The sequence below is a fragment of the Setaria italica genome, chromosome IV, assembly GCF_000263155.2.
Source record: "Setaria italica strain Yugu1 chromosome IV, Setaria_italica_v2.0, whole genome shotgun sequence".
NCBI lineage: Eukaryota > Viridiplantae > Streptophyta > Magnoliopsida > Poales > Poaceae > Setaria > Setaria italica.
The window spans coordinates 1,267,835-1,287,754 of record NC_028453.1 but is presented as its reverse complement, the minus strand read 5'-3'; the positions used below and the strand labels follow the sequence as shown (position 1 = coordinate 1,287,754).

General features: G+C 42.7%; 5 protein-coding genes across 5 annotated transcripts in view; 3 read left to right on the top strand and 2 right to left on the bottom strand.

Moving 5' to 3' along the window:
* Positions 1-1,003: 1,003 nt before the first annotated feature.
* LOC101752832 (spastin) lies at positions 1,004-6,202 on the bottom strand. The gene is made up of 13 exons (XM_004964363.2): positions 5,705-6,202; positions 5,511-5,608; positions 5,086-5,114; positions 4,468-4,708; positions 4,293-4,388; positions 4,091-4,206; positions 3,932-4,012; positions 3,210-3,333; positions 2,521-2,570; positions 1,916-2,006; positions 1,800-1,835; positions 1,621-1,721; positions 1,004-1,452 (listed from the first exon to the last, which is right to left on the bottom strand). Exons 1-13 carry the CDS (start codon positions 5,992-5,994, stop codon positions 1,336-1,338), a joined length of 1,470 nt encoding a protein of 489 aa, XP_004964420.1. The 5' UTR covers positions 5,995-6,202; the 3' UTR covers positions 1,004-1,335.
* Positions 6,203-8,700: 2,498 nt separating this feature from the next.
* LOC101786968 (cytochrome P450 704C1) lies at positions 8,701-12,589 on the top strand. The gene is made up of 7 exons (XM_004964362.2): positions 8,701-9,217; positions 9,553-9,768; positions 10,228-10,512; positions 10,659-10,695; positions 11,045-11,346; positions 11,768-11,968; positions 12,308-12,589. Exons 1-7 carry the CDS (start codon positions 8,777-8,779, stop codon positions 12,491-12,493), a joined length of 1,668 nt encoding a protein of 555 aa, XP_004964419.2. The 5' UTR covers positions 8,701-8,776; the 3' UTR covers positions 12,494-12,589.
* A 608-nt stretch (positions 12,590-13,197) lies between these two features.
* LOC101786178 (cytochrome P450 704C1) lies at positions 13,198-16,958 on the top strand. The gene is made up of 6 exons (XM_004964360.3): positions 13,198-13,820; positions 14,035-14,250; positions 14,522-14,803; positions 15,275-15,613; positions 16,116-16,316; positions 16,641-16,958. The coding sequence occupies exons 1-6, from the start codon at positions 13,470-13,472 to the stop codon at positions 16,824-16,826; spliced, it is 1,575 nt and encodes a 524-aa protein (XP_004964417.1). The 5' UTR covers positions 13,198-13,469; the 3' UTR covers positions 16,827-16,958.
* LOC101786574 (coiled-coil domain-containing protein 137) lies at positions 16,895-18,433 on the bottom strand. The gene is made up of 5 exons (XM_004964361.2): positions 18,199-18,433; positions 18,013-18,077; positions 17,644-17,840; positions 17,417-17,543; positions 16,895-17,324 (listed from the first exon to the last, which is right to left on the bottom strand). Exons 1-5 carry the CDS (start codon positions 18,368-18,370, stop codon positions 17,187-17,189), a joined length of 699 nt encoding a protein of 232 aa, XP_004964418.1. The 5' UTR covers positions 18,371-18,433; the 3' UTR covers positions 16,895-17,186.
* Positions 18,434-18,568: 135 nt separating this feature from the next.
* Positions 18,569-19,920, top strand: part of LOC101784855 (nudix hydrolase 14, chloroplastic) — an 11,749-nt gene continuing 10,397 nt past the window's right edge. Inside the window, exons 1-3 of the mRNA XM_004966553.4 lie at positions 18,569-18,872; positions 18,971-19,076; positions 19,212-19,291. Of these exons, the coding sequence (XP_004966610.1) occupies positions 18,625-18,872; positions 18,971-19,076; positions 19,212-19,291 (434 nt within the window). The 5' untranslated portion in view covers positions 18,569-18,624. The remainder of the gene's footprint in view (positions 18,873-18,970; positions 19,077-19,211; positions 19,292-19,920) is intronic.

Genomic DNA, 19,920 nt, shown 5'->3' with positions numbered 1-19,920 from the left:
AGTTGCTCGGATCTCAATTCAGAGCTTCAGATCGTTCGTATAGCAGCAAGAACATTCCGGGCCAAATCGCGGGGCCGGAGGCCCCAACCGCCCAATCACCAGCACCTCGCGCGCAGCAGGGCACGTGGGTCCCACCACCACCACCACCATCTATCCATCCACTGTCACTTGCACAGGCAGATAAAATTCACTGCGGCCCAGCTCTCCTCCCTCCTCCTCTCGCCCAAACAAAAATGCTGAAGAGTTCTTTTCAAAAAAAAATGCTGAAGAGTTTTCAAAGATGGTTTGATTTCGCTCATCTAAACGAGAATCCTAAGCCACGGCAGCATTGATGATGAGAGGCCCGAGCATTGTCCCTGAACGTTGACGCCTAGCAGTAGCAGCATAGTGGGGAACTGGGGGCTCGTGGCAGCGTGGCATGTAAACGCATGCGTCGCTGTGTCAGGAGGATGGATACCTGTCGCTAGCTCTCCGGTGACCTTGACCCGGTTCGAAACGCTGCTCATCCCGCGGCGGCGACGGCGTCACCGGCAGGCGACAGGCCTCGCCGCCGGTGGGCGGCCGGGGATCTCACCTGGCAGCAGCAAAGCCATGGCGAGGATCAGGATGGGGACGCGCGCAGGCGCAAGGCAAGTAGGCAACACGAAGAGGTGGCGGGGTGGAGGACCAGGGGAAGCCTGCCCGGCCTGCCGGCCTGTGTCCGCGGCGCGCGAGATCAGGGCCAGGGCGCCGGCACATGCGCGCTCGCCCCGCCCGTGCTGCTGCTCCTGCCAGTGGCCGGCCAGTGGGGGTCGGTCCGGCACGTTGCCTCCCGCCCGTCCTGGACGGAGAGATGAATGGATCATGGATGAATGAACCTGGTCGGTCGGTCGCTCATCCAATCCAATCCATCCAACCTTCTTCCAAGAATGGCTTCCCTTCAGGGACGGGGTGCCATTCCAGGATTCACAAACGGAATCCTGAAGGCCAGTTGCACGGCCCTCAGCCACTCACAGCAGTCATAAGCACGCAGTGAAACTTCATTTTGACCTTTGTTTAAGTTACGATCATTGGTTTCTCTTTACACCATGACGACGACAGACAGCTTCAACCTGCCCTAGGCCCATGCAGCCCATATATGAACTCGTGTAGGTAGGCGGCGGTTTTCTCGCGCAACGTTTATAGCTACAGGTTGTTTGTTCCCGGTGATACACCTTCTCCTTGTATGATGGTCGTATCCTATCCAATGTGGACGCACGGATAAGCAGGGTGACCACTCGTGTAAGCTATAATGAGGATGAGATCATGTACAGATCGAACTAGGGCTGCCTGATCAGCAGACGGTGCGCATCGTTGTCAGCTCGAGCCAAATTCCTCGTTCCACTTCTCCAGCTCGTCCCACTTGCTCTTCTGCAAGCTCGGCCTGATCACAGTCATCGCGTTCTTGAAGTCTTCGTACTTCAAAGGTCGCAACTACATAACAGGTTAAACATGGGGTTAACTTGCTTTGGATATCGACATTCCCAATATTTACTGGGCAATAACTGAGGCAAAGATAACTAGAAGTCCATTGAAACTGCCAATTTAACCATGAAGAAAACTCCGACGAAATATATCGAAGTTCAGGCTGTTAAAACGTACCTGGTTTGCTTTAATAGTAAGAATATTCTGTGGACCAAGCTCTCTTATTGGCATCATTGCAGCTTCCTCGCACAAGGCCCTCAGGTCGCTTCCAGAATATCCTAGACACAACTGTTTCAGTACCAAAGGACCGCATAGGCCGTCTTTTCAAAATGACCATACACCAGAGATTAACATACCTTCAGTCTCCACAGCAAGTCTTTCCAAATCATAATCTGTCAGGAACCAATTCCAGATTAGGTTTCAATTCACATACAAAATAAATAGCTATCAAGTGACATCATGGAGCACTTACTCGACAGTTTGAATGCTTGTCCTTTGAGCTGATTTTTCAGAAGTAACCTCCGTACATTTGGATCAGGTAGTGGTACATATATTCTCTTCACCTATTTATTATAAGATTCAAAATGGTGGCATTGAAAATATAGGCAAATTAAGGAAGTATAGTAAAGTATTAATGAGAAAACAAGTGCACAGCACTCCACCCAATGTTCCCAAGGCCCATCTACCAACTCCTCCTGACTCATTCACAGACTAATACAGTAACAGTAACAGAATAATGATACTACAGTATGGATGAATTACATGTCGCATCACCAATATAATAGGCAAAGTATCCAATCCTCAAAGTAGATTTTTTAGATGCATATACATAACTTATTTTCAACATAATTAGACCATTCTCTAGTAGCCATATAATTTACTAAAATTATTGGCAAACACAGAAAGTCGCTATTGTAACTTTAAAACTGTTCTGTAACTCTCAGTTTCAAAAGAATTCTCGGGTTACCACAACAGACTCAGGCAAAAGTGTCTCAGGAAACAGGTGCAGCTTCCATGGAGGATAAACTCTGAGCCAAAAAACCAATACTACTCCATATATGTTGGGATAAATCTTACCAGTCTTCGAAGAACAGCGTCATCCAACTCTTGAGGTTTATTAGTAGCCCCTAGACAAAGAATTGCCATCATTAAGAAAATATTAATCACTATTAGAAAAATATCAGTATGCAGATAATGCTTTGTCAAATAAAGACCAAATTGTGGTAAAGCAAAAAACAATTATTGGTTTGAAGGATCCTTTTTCTGTAATAAAAATACAACTGTGGAAAAAAAAATGTGGACACTAAAAGCTGACAAAGGTAAACTGTTCCGTATTAATTAGACTGAATTACTGATGGCAGCTCATATAACATGCTATGTAGTGCTGGATACTGTTTCAGAAATACCATCCCAAGAAGCACAATTTTTGCAAGTTCCTAGCCAACGCTACTTAAGTAATCAAAAACCTAATACTAAGAATTGAAATCAAGGGTCATTTGCATTGCAAATCCAATGTGTGTGTGTTTTTAATAAATTTGGGGAAGTAATAAACTGAAACCAAATACAGGATATCGAGCCCAAACAAGCAGCAGTGAATCAAGCAACAGGCATTACCAAACCAAAAGTTACTGTCCTTGTAGAATATAAAAGTTTCAGCACAGGGTTTCCAATTGCGAATGTGATGTATCATAAATATTTCAGTATAGGAAAACACAGGGTAAAAGCAAAGCATAATCAAACAACTAGAGAAAGGTAAAGATGCTAACCTATAACAATTACTAAATCATCCGGGTTTGAGGACACCCCATCAAACTGGATAAGGAATTCAGATTTCAATCGCCTGCTAGCGTCATTCTCATTAGCTAACCTTGTAGACATGACGCTATCAATCTGCAGAGTAAAAGCCAGCCAACCAGCCACCATAAAGAAGCCTCAGACTCCAATGTTACAAGAAAACAACTAAATATGAAAGAATCTATAAAATCACGTTAATAAATGCAGTTCAAAACTGTAAGAAAATTGCATGCCAAGAACTAAAAGGATACAGATAACATCTTGCTCACCAGAAATTCTAGTATTCACAAAGATTTTACTTGCAAAGTCACAAGACAAAAATAAATCAATCCTTGTGTTTCAAGTAGATTTCTTGAGCAGGCCACACCAAAAACATTAAATTTAAAAACAACGGGGTCACTGGACTAGAAGTGAAATGCTAATGAAAACACCAGTGCATACAGCCTAAGAGCAGAACCAGTGGATGGAAATTGCATATCAGCCTTTCTTTCATTTTTTGTAGTGAATCAACATTCTAACAAATCAGTAGGGAATTATTTCAAATAAGCAACAGGTTTCATCTATAAAAAAATTCTAGTGAAAATGGAAGCAAAAGCAAACCTGAATAGAATTTTTTTATTACATAATTTCAGAAAAAATGATTTGAGAAGATAACTACAAATGATTACTACAAAGGGTTTATTTTGACACAGACCTCATCCATAAAAATAACAGATGGTTGTCTCTCAATAGCAACCATGAAAAGTGTCCGGACAAGCTTTTCAGCTTCTCCAACCTGTTTTGCCAATGAAAAATGAGTTAATTAAGATCATCCACTGCACCAACTTGTAAAAAGGGAAGGATAATCACATACCCACTTTGATGTCAATGAAGAAGCCGAAACATTAAAAAATGTTGCTTCAGATTCTGATGCAACAGCTTTGGCAAGCATCGTTTTTCCATTCCCAGGCGGACCAAAGAGAAGCAAACCTAAAAGAGGAAACGGAAATTAATCAGATTTTCCTATTAGTGGAACAAGTGTAGAAACAAGACAATTTCAGAATGCAGAAGGTCACCCCTAGCAGGTCTCCGAAGTCCGGTGAATAAATCCCTTCGTTTAGTAGGCAAAATAACCATTTCCATGAGTGCTTGCTTTGCCTTGTCGAGACCAGCTACAAATCAAATTGCTGATCAAGGATACTGTACCAGATGTTTTATTGGAGTATATATGATAAATTATTAGCAGCATACCAACATCATCCCATTTAACAGCGGGGCTTCTGTCCACAATGGTTGTATTAATCATTTCAGCAAGCTTGTCATCATAGCTTCCGCCAGCCTTTTGAACAGGTTTGGAACCTCCACTGCTAATCCTCTGATGTGTAGATGCTTGGCCACCTCTGTTGAAGGTAGGGCTATTCTGCAAAGTAGACTTTTGGATGCTACTTGGTGCTGGTTTTGCTGTCCTATTAATAAGATTGCTTGCAATAACCTACAAAAACGATGTTTGTCATTTTTCTAATGCTTGAGATTTCAAAATTGAAAAGAAAAATTGCACAGACAAGTCCACATGAGCTTGGCTTAACAAGTTTTTTACTCCTAGATCATGGACAGCAAGTAAAGTATTTGTATCATATCAACATGTCAGTGAGCATTGGTCGGGTGAGGGGAAAAATAAAGGACACACTGATTTTGCATAGAATAGATGCCTGCTTAATATTACTAAAACAAGCCAGATGCATTTACACTATAAAGTGTTTATGCCAAATAACCTAGAGAATACACCAAACAAACAAACAGTTGATCTACGAAACAGAAGTTTGATACAGTATATCACCACAGGTGCAGCTAGAAGTCCAGAAGCTATACCTTCTTCGGCACTACTGAAGCAGCAGCTCCTGAAAACCACAGACAAGGTAACACAAAGTTAACTCCCAAGGAACTACAGCGAACAAGATAAGCAGGAAAATTTTATGCACCCTACACAAAACAAAAGACACTGAAATAGTTAGACATCCTAGCATCACATCCGAACAACACATCACAGCAGCACAAAAGTTGAAACTCATATTCATCTATTCAACATCATATTTTTCAAGCAGCTAACAGATTAATCATAATTATGAAGCATTTGAACAGCTCAGTGAACTGAATGAATAAATTGATAATCCATATTTTTCAAGCAGCTAACAGAATATTCTAGACGGGGAGCGCAAATAGCCGATCACATTTCACAAACTTTGCAGTGCCGTGTAATAATGCAGCTGAATTAGCAAAAATGAATTAGTAGTTACCTCCACCACTTCTCTGGCCAAGCACTCTGAGCCGCTCCTCGACCTGCGTCTGCCACTTGGCGATCTTCTCCTGGTACACCCTGACCTGGCCCCTCTCGCTGCAAGCTCCACAGGCACCCACTAATCAGTCGCGAACCCAGATGCCCTAGCCGCGATGGGGACGAGAAGCGAACGGGGACCAGACGCGGACGCACCTGGAGGAGACGGCGTCGGGGACCCGCGCGGCCTTGGCCTCGAGCATGACGCGCATCGCGTTGCGGTAGTGCGCGGTGGCGTCGTCGGGGAGCCCCCACTCCTCGGCGCGCATGGCCTTGTCGATCTCCTCCTTGGCGAGCTCGAAGTAGCCCCTTAGCTTCAACGCCACGCGCTCCCCCACCACCGCAGCCGGCGACGGCGCCGCCCCCGCCGCGTCCATGGGCGCCCCGCCTCCCGACGAGAAGAGCAGCGAGGAGAACGTGTCCGCGAGCGTGCGGAGAAAGCTCATGCGCTGGTGTTGACGGGGCGCATCGGGATTCGAGATTTCTGGTGGAATCAGAAATTTTTGGGGGAATTTGGTGGGTTTTTTCGTGCGCGGTTTGATCGAGTTGGGGATTGCGTGGGCGGATCGGGTTGTTGGGGGAAAACTGGAAGAGTCATGCTCCCCCGCGGCGGCGCAAGGCACGGCAGGCGAAGCCGCGAAGAGAATGTGCGACACGCATGGGCCAGCTTTTGCTTCTTACTGGGTCTATGCCTAGATTTTGGGCGCGTTTGGTCCGTGCCAACGTTTGGCATTTTTGTCATTTGTTATGTTTTGACTGATTTTTCTGACTGGTTTCTATACCTTTTCAACTCAGATTTTGTTATGGGATCTTATGCAGTCATGCTGATGTGTCAAAGCCTCATTGGTCAAAAAAGTGACTGAAAACGACTTAGAAAAATAAACCAATTAGTCGTTTATTTGACACTTGGAAAAAAATAAACGGTTGTCATGCTTCATTTTGTATTGCACACACACTACTAGGAAATGTCAGCTTGAATGAACTTTTTCCTTGCCAAAAAAAGTGTAATGATGCGGACCTTGGGGGTGTTTGGGTTCCCCGCCACACTTCGCCATACATAACCTTAGTCAAGTTTGACCAAGTTGATAGATATTTAGTCGTTAACTAACCTTAGGTAAGATTTTTTTGACTCCACATATTATAGAGTTAAAAAAGTGTGGCAAGAGTCCCTATGCTATGATAAAGTGTGGCTTTAAATTTATCTGCCACACTTGCTTAAAATTAGGTATGCAAACATATCCCTATCTTACGATAAAAAGAGATAATGTTGAATGGAGCTCGGATGACGATGTTGTTATCGACCTAGCTGAGAGCGGCGTCGAGGATTACTTTGTTATGTTCGGTGGTCCATTTTATCGACCGTAAAAGTAGGAGTGGCATATCACTTGAACACCTCCAAGGTTCGGTTGGATTTTGCCAACGTTTGGCTGGAAAGGTTTTTGCCAAACTCAATCAAAGTTGTACGATCAAATTCACCGCTGCAGTTTTGCCAAAGAGAGGAAAAAGGAGAGACAGAACTTGCCAGTCTTTGGTAGCATCTTCGGATGGCTGTTGTTGTAGTCTTTACATTGGCAACTCAAGATACAGCTCCTCTTTAGTTGTTCCAGAAAGCGATGATGATGGCGAGTTCTTTTATGGTGGTGGTGGTGCAATCGTTGGAGGAGGGTTTGTTTGTGTTGGCCAGTTGGGTCCTTTTGCAAAGAAATTGTACTATGTTATTTTTTTCTCTCTTTGTCAATAAATACCCGATGTCCCTTTATAAAAACCCTTGCCCATCTTTTATAACCACTAGAAAGTGTGTCACAATCGTCTGCACGTGTATCTTACTTCGACTATGACTACTTCCTTCGTTTATATCATGATTCAAACTTTACAATTTTTAACTAATAATTTAACTATATTTTTATTTTTATAATGTAAACTTTATACGGGAATTCGTAATCAAATATACTCTATAATAATCATAAATTTATAACCATAAATAATATAACATAAAATAAATGAATGGTCAAAGTTTAATTTGGAAGACTGTGCTAAGTCATGCTATGTCTTATAAATAAAAACGGAGGGAGTACAAACCATTTATGTGTCTTGACCATGATGTTTCTTTTCTTCTAAGTCTCTGACTTAATGCTACTCCGTTCGTTTCAAATTATAGATCGATTTAGCTTTATTGTAAGTTAAATAATTTTAATTTTCATCAAGTTTATGGAAAAGCATGTTTTTTTAACGAACTTGTGGAAAAACATGTTAACATCTACAATATCAAATAAATGAAGTATGAAAATATGTTTCATGGTCTATCTAGTTAAACTAATTTGATGCTGTAGATATTTATGCAATTCTTATATACATAGTTAAAGATAAATAAGTTTGACTTACAGGTAAAATGACTTATAATTTGGAATATGAAATGGATAGATTACTTAGGGGGTGTTTGGATACAAGTTGCTAAACTTTAACAGTGTCACATCGGATGTTTGAATGCTAATTAGAAGAACTAAACATGAGCTAATTATAAAATTAATTGCAGAACCCTGTGCTAATTCGCGAGACGAATCTATTAAGCCTAATTAATCCACCATTAGCAAATGGTTACTGTAGCACCACATTGTCAAATCATGGACTAATTAGGCTTAATAGATTCGTCAAGCGAATTACACTTCAACTGTGCAATTAGTTTTGTAATTAGTCTATATTTAATACTTCTAATTAGCATCCAAACATCTGATGTGACGGGTGTTAAACTTTTAACAGGTGGAGCCAAACAGGCCTTTACTTACCCCCACTTTGCTGGCTATAGCTATGGACAGCAGGACCTTCACATGCATGAAATCCAGAGTCCAAGCATTGCATTATGCACATACCTCGGATTGTTCGGAGCGCTATCAGGAAGGCAACCAGTCGCTCTTACGAAAAGGATACGATCGCAAGTGGGTGAAAACGCAGGGCACACCGGTGGCGAAGAAAACCTTGGATTGCTAGTGGACGATAGCAGCACACACAGATGGATGAATGCGATAACTTTACGTCGTTGCCGATGGCCCTGTCAAGTTTTTGCTGCCCAACTGATCAAATTAATTGTCCGCTCAAAGGATTAGCAAGGGTACAAGCATTTCATCTTTACTCCAAACGAAGACCAAACGGCTAAGCGCAGCGTTCAAATTTGTGGCAAAAAGGAGTGATTCGTTGTTGCACACGATGAATCACACGTCGCTTGTTCTATAAATGGTAATCTTGACACCTATGCTCAATGGCCAAAAAAACAATCAAATGGTAATCTTGCATTCTTGCTCTGAGAAAACAGCGGAAGTAGCAGCTCCAATGGCTTCCCAGCTCTCCTCCCTCGCAGCAACCGCAGGCCTGTGCTTGCTCTCAGCTCTCGCCATAGCCTTGCTGGCGGTGACCATCTACATCCTGGGCGTTGTTGCTTCCTTCGCCGTCTTCTGCATCAGAGAGTATGCCTGGAGAGCTCACGACCGGCCACCTCTACTCGGGACAGTGTTCAGGCTGCTCAAGAACTTCAACAGGCTCTTCGACGAGCATGTGGAGTACGCGCTTGCCCATCGCACCAGCAGGATCCTCTTTCTTGGGCACAGTGAGCTGTGGACCTCTGATCCACAAGTCATTGAGCATATCCTCAAGACCAGCTTCAGTAAATACAGAAAGGTGGTTTTACATGCTGATCATCTTCCATCTCCCCTCACTGCCACTGTATTGTTCAATCTATATTCAGATGAGTAAGTCCTGCAACTTCAAGTGAAGGAAGGTCAAAACTTGAGTATTCTCTTAAACGTGGACTGCATGCTACAAAATGCCATGCTCTGATTAAGTTATACCGTGTTACCATGAAAATAACATGGACAATTTCAGTGTTGCATTTTCATGTTCAATTTAGTCAGATTACTTGTGTTTATTAACCTTAAAAAACAAGGGTAAATTGAGTGACTTTGGACACATTGAGCTTGTCCACTGTTCTGATGGCTTTCGAACCTGATCCACAGGGGGACTTCAACATTCAGATCATGAAGGATCTCTTTGGAGATGGAATTTTCGCAACAGATGGCAAGAAGTGGCGGCACCAGAGGAAGTTAGCAAGCCACGAGTTCTCGACCAGAGTGCTTCGCGACTTCAGCAGTGTCGTGTTCAGAATAAATGCTGCAAAACTGGCAGAGAAGATCTCATCTGCAGCAGCCAATGGAACTGCAATAGACATGCAGGTACTTCTATGAGTATTATCATAAAATGGAAAGGACGATACAAGTGCTTAGAGTATACTTGTAGCTGTAGCCTATTCTATGTTTTAGTTTAGCAAGTTGACTTACGGAAGTCAAAACAAAGCAAATTCTACATCTAAATCTGAATTTAACATAGCTGTTCTTTGGAGAAAGATGGAGCGAACATATAAACACTGCTGAATGAGATATCTATAACTCAGTTTGTGGAACAAGCAAACAAACATAATAATTGACTTGAAACAGAGCTCAAAGTTTTAGGAATCAAGCTTGTTCCGAAAATTCAGTAACAAGCTCAACTACATGTTATTAAAAAAAAACTCAACTACAAAGTTCAGATACAAACCTGGTAGTTCTCCTTATCCCTACCCATTTTATTGCAAGTTCTCCTTATTTTCACCCTCTTGATTGCAGGCCAAGTCAATCTAATGCAATTTTCCTCAGGATCTTTTGATGAAAACAACTATGGATTCAATCTTCAAAGTGGGATTTGGTTTCGAGCTGAACACACTATCTGGATCAGATGAACCTAGCATGCAATTCAGTGAGGCCTTCGATGAGGCAAACTTCCTTGTTTTCCACCGATATGTTGATATATTTTGGAAACTGAAAAGGCTACTTAATATTGGGTCAGAAGCTAAACTAAAGAGGAACATAGAGATCATCGACAACTTTGTAATGCAGTTGATCCATCAAAAGAGAGAGCAAATGAAGAATGGACGTGACTATGCAACTGCTAAGAAAGTAAGAAACTCTCTCACGCCATACTATATTTTCCTACAGTATGAATCAGGATATTAATTTTTGGGCAAACAAGGTAAACAACGCACCTCACTGTTTTACTTCTAATTTTATCTCCTCTTTGACACATGCAGAAAGGCAGAGAGGATATATTAACAAGATTTAGGGGGTGTTTGGGAACACCCTATTAAAGTTTAACACCTGTCACATCGAATGTTTGGATACTAATTAGGAGTACTAAACATAAGCTAATTACAAAACTAATTGCATAGATAGAGTATAATTCGCGAGACGAATCTATTAAGCCTAATTAGTCCATGATTTGACAATATGGTGCTACAGTAACCATTTGCTAATGATGGATTAATTAGGCTTAATAGATTCGTCTCGCGAATTAGCACAAGGTTCTGCAATTAATTTTATAATTAGCTCATGTTTAGTTCTCCTAATTAGCATCCGAACATCCGATATGACACTGTTAAAGTTTAGCACCTCGTATCCAAACAGCCCCTTATATTAGCAAGTGAGGAGGACCCTGAAACAATGAATGACCGTTACCTGCGTGACATAGTCCTCAACTTCCTAATTGCTGGGAAAGACACCTCAGCAAGTACTCTCTCCTGGTTCTTCTACATGCTATGCAAGAACCCCGTCGTGCAGGATAAGGTGGCAACTGAAATCAATGAGTCACTTGAGTGGGCCGAGGAAGATAACAACATTGAAAACTTCACTGCAAGATTGAATGAAGGTGCTATCGAAAACATGCCCTATCTTCATGCTGCAATCACCGAGACCCTCCGTCTGTATCCTGCTGTTCCAGTGGTACGAATAACTATTACCGTGCAGGGTATACAGGATCAAAATTGTATCTGACGTTGAGTACCTACTTACACAGTAACTTACCATAATCATGAAACTGTAGATTAGCTTAGATAATGATGGAGCTGAAGACTAGCATAAGTTGTAGTTTTAGCATACTTGGCATGTTAGCCTATACGATAATCATGAAAGACCTGTGGATATTTACTTAACACCAACAAGAAACTCAGTTATTATGGATGTCTTAATGGGGATAGGGTTGTAGGAATCAGGTGCAAAAAAAAATGACGATAAGTTTTTGTTAAGAAAAACTTGCTGGCAAAATTGACAGGTCAATCTAACGCTAAGATGCTATCAGAACTTCAAGATTCTTGCAACCAAATATACTATAACAAATGGCAATATTTGTTTGGCATTCCTGCAGGATGGTAAGATAGCAGATGAAGATGATACGCTGCCTAATGGCCATAGAGTGACTAAAGGAGATGGAGTGAACTACATGATTTATGCCATGGGAAGGATGACATACCTCTGGGGAGAGGACGCTGAAGAATTCAGGCCTGAAAGATGGCTTGTGAATGGAGTCTTCCAGCAAGAGAACCCTTACAAGTTTGTGGCTTTTAACGTAAGTATAACTGGAGACTCACAGCCCAGACCAAAACTGACAGAAAGCATTAAAACATAAAACAGTGAAAGGTTGTGCTATTCAGTTCTTGCCTTATGTTGCTTGAGCGAGAAAAAAAACAAGTGTTCAACATTTCATTCTTACTGAAGTAGGAAAATACCATGCTAACTCATTGTCAGTGGTGACAACTACGGAATGAGTAAGTTGGTACAAATACAAACCAACGGCAGAAAACGTGGCAGTGTTCATTAGTCGTCAGGTTACCAAGACTTCCAAAGATAATTTCATTAGCTTTTAGACAACCGATTTGCATTTGACCAATCTTGCTTCCATGATCAGGCGGGCCTCCGCGTCTGTTTGGGGAAGGATTTTGCGTACAGGCAGATGAAGATCATGGCTGCTACTATGGTACATTTCTTCAGGTTCAAACTGGAAGACGAATCCAAGGAGCCAATATACAAAGTGATGTTTACCCTGCACATGGACAAAGGCCTTCATTTATATGCATACCCACGTTCGGCATGAATGGCCAAACGAGCTATTGTAACCTTTGCATGTACTGAAAAAATGCACACATTGCACAAGTATAATACATAGTACTTGGGAGGAAGTTAGTGGAAACTCATGGCGAGTACCTAAAAAAGAACAATGAAGCAGCATGGGACATATTCTAAAAAGGGAGAATAACTTGTTAAGGTTAAAAGTGTGATTTGTTGTGCTCTAATTACCCTGAAGAACGAATGGAACCAACATGGCCGATGCACTAATAAACTACCGTTGGAATGTTGTTGGATGGCCCAAGGCCACGGTATTTTTTTTTCATATTATGCGACTGAATGGCCCCGATAGATACGTTCGTCATAATAAATAAATAAAATCCATCGTTGGCACTATGAAAATATTAACATCTGCCCTGAAATAATTTTTGAAAATAAAGAATTTTCCGCAATGAATCTGTTAATAAAATTTTGATGTATTCGCAGGAAAAAAAAAGCCAAATTCCCTATGTGAAATGAAGCAATATACTTATAATAATATACCAGTAGCAACGACGTTCGCACTATACGGCGGCATCTATCTATTTTATATGGACCAAAGGAACCAGCGGATACGAAGCCTTGGACCGTTGGCCTGTTGCCCGTGTCAGTCACGCAGCAGAAGCACTGAAAGATAAAAGCCCAACTGCCACGCCCATGCTGACGCTCTTATCATTGTCAAGTTGCCACTCCTATAAAAAAAAACTAATCAATAATTTAGCTAGCTTTGCTATCGCTATCCTGATACATCATGTTGCAGTACAATACCAGACTACCCAATCACACGGGGCTACGGCATCGATAGAAAAACAAAAGTTGCTGCTCCAATCCAGAGCACATTGACATTTGTCAATGACCAAACCAAAAGCATAACAGTTCGGGGAAAAAAAAAGAACAAGAGAATATCATGGCTGAAGGATATATATGTAATACATTCAACTTGGTCTGAGTAAGCAGAAGCTCCAATGGCTTCCCAGCTACCCTCCCTCGCGGCGTCAGCAGGCCTCTGCTTGCTCTCGGTGCTCGCGGCGGCGCTGCTGGCGGTGACCCTCTACATCCTTGCCGTCGTGGCGTCCTTCGCCGTCTTCTGCGCCAGGGAGTTCGCCCGGAGAGACCAGGACCGGGACCGGCCGCCGCTCGTCGGCACCGTGTTCCGGCAGCTCAACAACTTCCACAGGCTGTTCGATGAGCATGTGAATTACGCGCTGGCGCATCCCACCAGCAGGCTTGTGTACCCTGGGCACAGCGAGTTCTACACCGCCGACCCGGTCATCATCGAGCATGTCCTCAAGACCAGCTCCAGTAAATACAGCAAGGTGGTTCTCCATGCCCATCCATCACTTTTGCCCTCCTCTTTCTCCCATCCCCTGGGCTCCTTCCTCAGAAGCTTACATCCTGCAACACATGTAGTATTGTTGTCACATCATCAAATAATTTAACCTTTCAAACAATGGATTAACTTAAGTATGGCAGATTATTGCGATATGAGCTTACAGATATAATTTTTAACATGTTTGATGCTGATACAAGGGGATCTTCAATTATAGCGTCATGAAGGATCTCTTTGGGGATGGGATTTTTGCAGCTGATGGGGACAAGTGGAGGCACCAGAGGAAGCTGGCAAGCCATGAGTTCTCAACCAAAGTGCTACGTGAATTCAGCAGTGTTGTGTTCAGAACAAATGCTAGGAAGCTGGCAGATAAAATATCCTCTGCAGCAACTAGTGGAACTATTATAAACATGCAGGTACCTCTACGACTAACACAAAAGTGCATATTGTCGTTAAGTCATATAAAAGACCATACTAGTAGGTGTTACCATAAAGATGCAGGTACCTTGTGAAGCTAATATAGGGATTAAATAAGCTAACATAAGATTAATTTTATTCAGCTTGAGGATGTATGCACCGAAAAGGTTCAGTTACTTGATTGAACTCTAATACATATTCATAGACCAGCCTGGTACTTCTCATGAATAATTATTGGATGGCAAAATATATTAATGCACCTTCTCGTAGGAGCTTTTGATGAAAACAACTATGGATTCCATCTTCAAAGTGGGATTCGGATTCGAGCTGAACACACTATCTGGAACAGATGAATCTAGCATTCAGTTCAGCGATGCATTCGATGAGGCAAACTCTCTTGTTTACCACCGATACGTTGATCTATTCTGGAAGCTGAAAAGGTATTTTAATATCGGATCAGAAGCCAAACTTAAGAGGAACATTCAGATCATTGATGACTTCGTGATGAAGTTGATCCATCAAAAGAGAGAACAAATGAATGGACAAGATAATGTAAGGGCTGCAAAACTCTATCCTGAATATAATCTTGTTAATGTGTAAATACAGCCATTTATGTAGTTTTATGCTTTTTAGTAACAAGCTAAAGAATAAAACTCAATCTAGCACCGAAATAAGAGATCCTAGTGTCCAGTCACGATAATCCACATTTTTTTCACATCCTAACAAGATAAACCGATTTATATCTGCTGATGGATAGGTACAGCAAGCATCATTTGCAAACCAGTTTAAATTTACAACTGTTTCTGAGGGCCGTGGATGATTGTATAAGTTATCACTTATCAGCTCTTATATCTTGTGGAGCATGTACTCCATAACTTTTTAGTAACCTTAGAATCCACTGTTTGTAGACAAAGTAAACATATTGCACAGATTTACTTCTGCGATATCCACTTTTGAACCAAATTCACTTCTACAAAATCTTCTCTTTGTAAAACTCTATCTTCTCCTTTGTGATGCATGTAGAGAGCTAGAGAAGACATACTATCAAGATTCATAATACAGAGCAAAACGGACCCTGAGACAATGAATGATCGGTACCTGCGTGACATAGTCCTCAACTTCCTGATCGCCGGAAAAGACACAACTGGGAACACTCTCACCTGGTTCTTTTATATGCTCTGCAAGAACCCTTTAGTGCAGGATAAAGTTGCCCTTGAAATCAATGAGTCAGTTGAGTGGGCCAGGGAAGATAACAACACAGAGGACTTCACTGCAAGATTGAACGAAGGTGCTATTGACAAAATGCACTACCTCCACGCTGCAATCTCTGAGACACTACGGCTATATCCAGCTGTTCCATTGGTACAAATAAATTCTCTGTGGGGTATCACTTGCATAGACTAGGATCCAAGTAAACAAATTCAACCATAATTTAGCCTGATTTGGATCAGACATCAAATGATTACCATAACCTGCAGGGCGTTATTAACATACCTGTGAATCCTTACTTAACAAGAACTTAACTGGTTAACTACAAAGGAGCTTTAGATGGTTTCAGGTGAAAATGTGCTACCTATTACAACTCCATGAATATAGTCTTTTGGTGTCTGCAAAAATTCTGTGCCCATGTAAAATTATTAGAAGTTTGATATTGCAGTCCATATTTAAGTATGCATGTAAAATTATTGTTCTGCAATAATCAGCAGAAGAAAATTAATTAGTCAACTATAAAGCTATGTAGCTACGCAGCAAATAAATTTAATAAATTTCCACTAAACATCGTATTTTTTATGTTTGCATAAAGACTTGTATTCTACCGACATTGATGTTTCCTTGGTGAACTTATTCTGCGGCATTCTTACAGGATGGTAAGATGGCAGAAGAAGATGATGTACTACCTAATGGTTATAGAGTGATAAAAGGAGATGGGATGAATTACATGATTTATGCAATGGGGAGGATGACATACCTCTGGGGTGAAGATGCTGAAGATTTCAGGCCTGAAAGATGGCTTGTGAATGGAGTCTTCCAGCAAGAGAGCCCTTACAAATTTGTATCCTTCAATGTAAGTATAACTGGTTACGGTCATCCCTCACATGTTTAGAGAGGACCTAGATCCAACTATAACATTACTGGTTCATGATAGGTAAGCCTAGATTCTTGTAAATAATTAGAAAGGAATAGATAAAGTTTAGAATATTAGAAGACAGTAGCATTCAAAGTCCTGCTCTCTTGCTAAAGAAAAATAGTCTGCAATATTTACTGTCTAAATGAAAGCCAAGTAATTTCATTAGCCATCAGCCAGTGGGATGTTGATGTCATCTCCCTGTGGTCGAGTTTTCTTTTTAGGCAGACACTTGAATTTAACAAGTCTTTCTTTGATCATCAGGCGGGACCCCGTATTTGCTTGGGGAAGGAGTTTGCATATAGGCAGATGAAGATCGTGGCGGCCACCCTGATACACTTCTTCAGGTTCAAACTGGCAGATGAATCCAAGGATGCTACATACAAAACAATGTTCACCCTCCACATGGATAAAGGCCTCCATTTGCATGCATACCGCCGTTCAACTTGAACTGCCAGACAAGCTATTGTATACTTTGTTACTGATGGAAATATCTATGTATTCCACAACTATACTATGGTGAATAATATTATACTCCAATTGCCATCTCAAAGGATGAAAGGGAACCAAACATTGGCACCATGTTTCCAAAATCCAAACCACTGATCAAACAGTCAGTACACTTTCTTAAGCACATACTAACCATTTGCAAGAACACAGCAATGATAAGATTTGAAAGTAAACAGAAACAAAAACATGGAACCCAAGCAGAAATGCTTGTTTGAGAATTTCCTACAAGAGAGTATACTCTAAACTTCTCTGATACAAACAGAGCAAGTTTGTTAATGATATAATAAACAGATAAAATATCTATGGGGACAAGAATGTATTTTCAGCTAGTGTTGGAAGCTGGAGTCCAGGCCTCGATGTCCAGCCTTTGATATTTCTGTAATTCTCAATCGCCTCTTTCCTTAGCATCTCACGAGAAGCATCTGAAGCGCTCTTCACCTACAAAGGTATAAAACCATTGATGTGTAATGCAGAAAATAGATCACAAAAAGGGAGTTCACAAATATAGTGATGTGGAGAAGTGAAGGTACCTTCGGGAATGACAACTTTGGTGGAGCCTCAACAACTTCCCCAAATTTTACTTTCTCACGCCCAGGGAAATCTGGAAGAGTCTCCGTCTTATTACCCTTGCGCTTCTTTTTCTTCTCATCCAGATGTCTGAAATTCATGGTATGGCATGTTGATACTGTTTATACCTTTTAATGAGATAGCAGTGGATCTTGTACTTTCGTGCATGAGGGCATTATGGAGGGCTTACTTCTTCCTTTTTTGCTTCTTCGAAATTGAGACATTCTCCTCCAATTCCTTGAAACGAAGGTCCACAGCCTTCCCCCTCTTTCGCTTCCCCTTGCTTCCCTCTGCATTCACATTCTCATTGGCAGCCGAACCATGGCCACCTTTGATCTCCGATGCTTTGCTTTCAGCTGGAGCCTCTGGTGTCTGCTTCTTAGTTTTCTATAAAAACAGCATAGAACATGAAGAGTGAAAAATGTGAAGAAACTAACACATCAAATTCTTAACAGCCTCCTAATCGAAATACACACAGTGAATCAGGTGAACTGGAGTAAAGTGCAGAGTTGAGGACAAAAGGCGAAGCCTAATCTACGCTACTCTACCCCGGAATTACCTTATCTTTAGCCGGCCTGTTCTTCCCTAACCCATCATCTTGCTTCCCGGGAGCACGAGCACCTCCTGGGCAACAAACACCACCAGAAGAACGCTCACAGGGTCAGGTCATGGAGTAGAACAGGAGATTGGGCAGATTATCTATGTGCTAGTCGCAGGGCCTGAGAGAGGAAAGGAGATTAGTCACCTGAGAACGCGTTGGCGTTGTCGTCGTGCTTGTTCTGGAAGGCGATAAGACGGCGGAGCTTGGACGGGATGGCCTCGAGCTCCCGCTGCTTCGGCGGCGGGGGCAGGCGCGAGTCCCCGCCGTGCGCCGCCCGGTAGTTCTTCTCCCTCCGCCGCTGCCCCTTCCCCGGCATCTCCTCCTCCGCCGCCGCCGCCCGCTCGGTTGCTGATTAGTCCGTTGCCGCCGCCGCCGTCTGCGCCGTGGTGCGCGGTGCGGCTCGGTTGCAAGGGTAGTAACCTACTCATGGGCTGGTCAGCCTACTGGGCTTAGGCCCATGACGCTTTGCACTAATTGGGTCGAAAATAATGGGGCCTCGCCCATTTCCAGCCCATGGAGTTATTGCTTGCTCCACGTGCGAGAAGCTTCTAGAGACCCGCTGCGAAGACCATGGCAGCGGTAGCGGCGAGTACTCGTGCACGGTGTCTGCTTGGCTTCCGCCGCCGTGCGCCGCTGCCGCCTCTCCCTTTCCCTTTCCCTTCCCCGGTCGCACGAGCAGCGACCCGCCGCCGCGGCGTTCGCATGGCCTCGTCGGAAGCCTCTGCCTCGGCGCCGCCCAGCACCACGATCGAGGTGCCCGGCGCCGCGGCCCCCGTCCTCGTCGTGGGTGCGCCGGGACTCCCCGAGGCGGACTTCAGGTCACATCTGGGCTCCTTCTCCTATTCCATCTGCTGGTTGGGTGGAGGGAAAGCTCGCTGATTAGTCTCCTGTTGTTTGGTCGCGACTCGACGCGCAGGAACGCGGTGGATTCCTCGCTTTTCAAGCAGTGGCTGAGTAACCTGCAGTCGGAGAAGGGCGTCCTCACCTACGGGAGATTGAACCTCACGCGAATCCTCATCCAGGTGCGGTGCGTTTGTGGTGGTTTGGTCGAAATGGCTGAGATTCACTAGGATTCTGCCGAGCAAATTGTTAATGTGCTTTGTGAATGGATGGCATTTCTCACTTTGCACTTGTTTGTATCTGAATTTGCGCCGCAGGGGGTTGACATGTTCGGGAAACGTGTTGGCTTTATGAAGTTCAAAGCTGACATCATTGACGAGGAAACCAAAACCAAGGTAATTGATTGGAATGTTGCTAATAATGTGGGTTTTCTTTTTTAATCGGTCGGGAGGAAATCTGCGGAACTTATATTGATAGAGGAGAGTGAAAACAGCTATAGAAAACAAACGCAAACGGTCAAAAAAGAAAAGAGATCAAAGCACACAAAAATCAGCCAGTGGGAATGATCTCCCTGTACTAATGTGGTATTGTTGTGCGTTTGTTTAGATCTTAGATACCCCTCATGGCTGGAGATCACTTAGAACTGACAATAGTGGTCTTTGCAGTTCAAATTTCTTATCAGAACTTGCTTGATTGTAGTGCTTGATGTTTGTCTATACATGTGTGATAGTGTGATACTCCTAGGAAAAAGGAGCAGTACTTCTTTTTTTCCCTTTACAATTGCTAAGGTACTGGGTGAGGAGCAAATGAGTTGAGATAGATGGGTGCTTAGGGTGGGTGTCTCAGGACTGAGAGAGATCTGTATTTTCTGCCAGGCTTTGCTTTTGGGCCTTGACTGTGGCACTGAATGTGGCATGTACCATGATCATCTGAAGTTTTCTGTCCAGTGATGTGCTTATTAAAAATCACTGTGAGACGTCTTTCGTAGATCCACTGATGAAATTTCTGCCTTTAAATCGGTTTTGG

Coding starts and splice junctions, on each gene's coding strand:
- LOC101752832 (XM_004964363.2), bottom strand. CDS start 5,994: ATGAGCTTTCTCCGCACGCTCGCGGACACGTTCTCCTCGCTGCTCTTC. Junction 5,609..5,704: donor CCCGACGCCGTCTCCTCCAG/GTGCGTCCGCGT, acceptor TGGAGCTTGCAG/CGAGAGGGGCCAGGTCAGGG. Junction 3,334..3,931: donor CTGTTATTTTTATGGATGAG/GTCTGTGTCAAA, acceptor TTTACTCTGCAG/ATTGATAGCGTCATGTCTAC.
- LOC101786968 (XM_004964362.2), top strand. CDS start 8,777: ATGGTAATCTTGACACCTATGCTCAATGGCCAAAAAAACAATCAAATG. Junction 10,696..11,044: donor ATTAACAAGATTTAGGGGGT/GTTTGGGAACAC, acceptor CCCTTATATTAG/CAAGTGAGGAGGACCCTGAA. Junction 11,347..11,767: donor TGTATCCTGCTGTTCCAGTG/GTACGAATAACT, acceptor GCATTCCTGCAG/GATGGTAAGATAGCAGATGA.
- LOC101786178 (XM_004964360.3), top strand. CDS start 13,470: ATGGCTTCCCAGCTACCCTCCCTCGCGGCGTCAGCAGGCCTCTGCTTG. Junction 13,821..14,034: donor GCTCCAGTAAATACAGCAAG/GTGGTTCTCCAT, acceptor TGCTGATACAAG/GGGATCTTCAATTATAGCGT. Junction 14,804..15,274: donor AAATGAATGGACAAGATAAT/GTAAGGGCTGCA, acceptor TGATGCATGTAG/AGAGCTAGAGAAGACATACT.
- LOC101786574 (XM_004964361.2), bottom strand. CDS start 18,370: ATGCCGGGGAAGGGGCAGCGGCGGAGGGAGAAGAACTACCGGGCGGCG. Junction 18,078..18,198: donor CAACGCCAACGCGTTCTCAG/GTGACTAATCTC, acceptor TTTGTTGCCCAG/GAGGTGCTCGTGCTCCCGGG. Junction 17,841..18,012: donor ACAGGCCGGCTAAAGATAAG/GTAATTCCGGGG, acceptor CTGTTTTTATAG/AAAACTAAGAAGCAGACACC.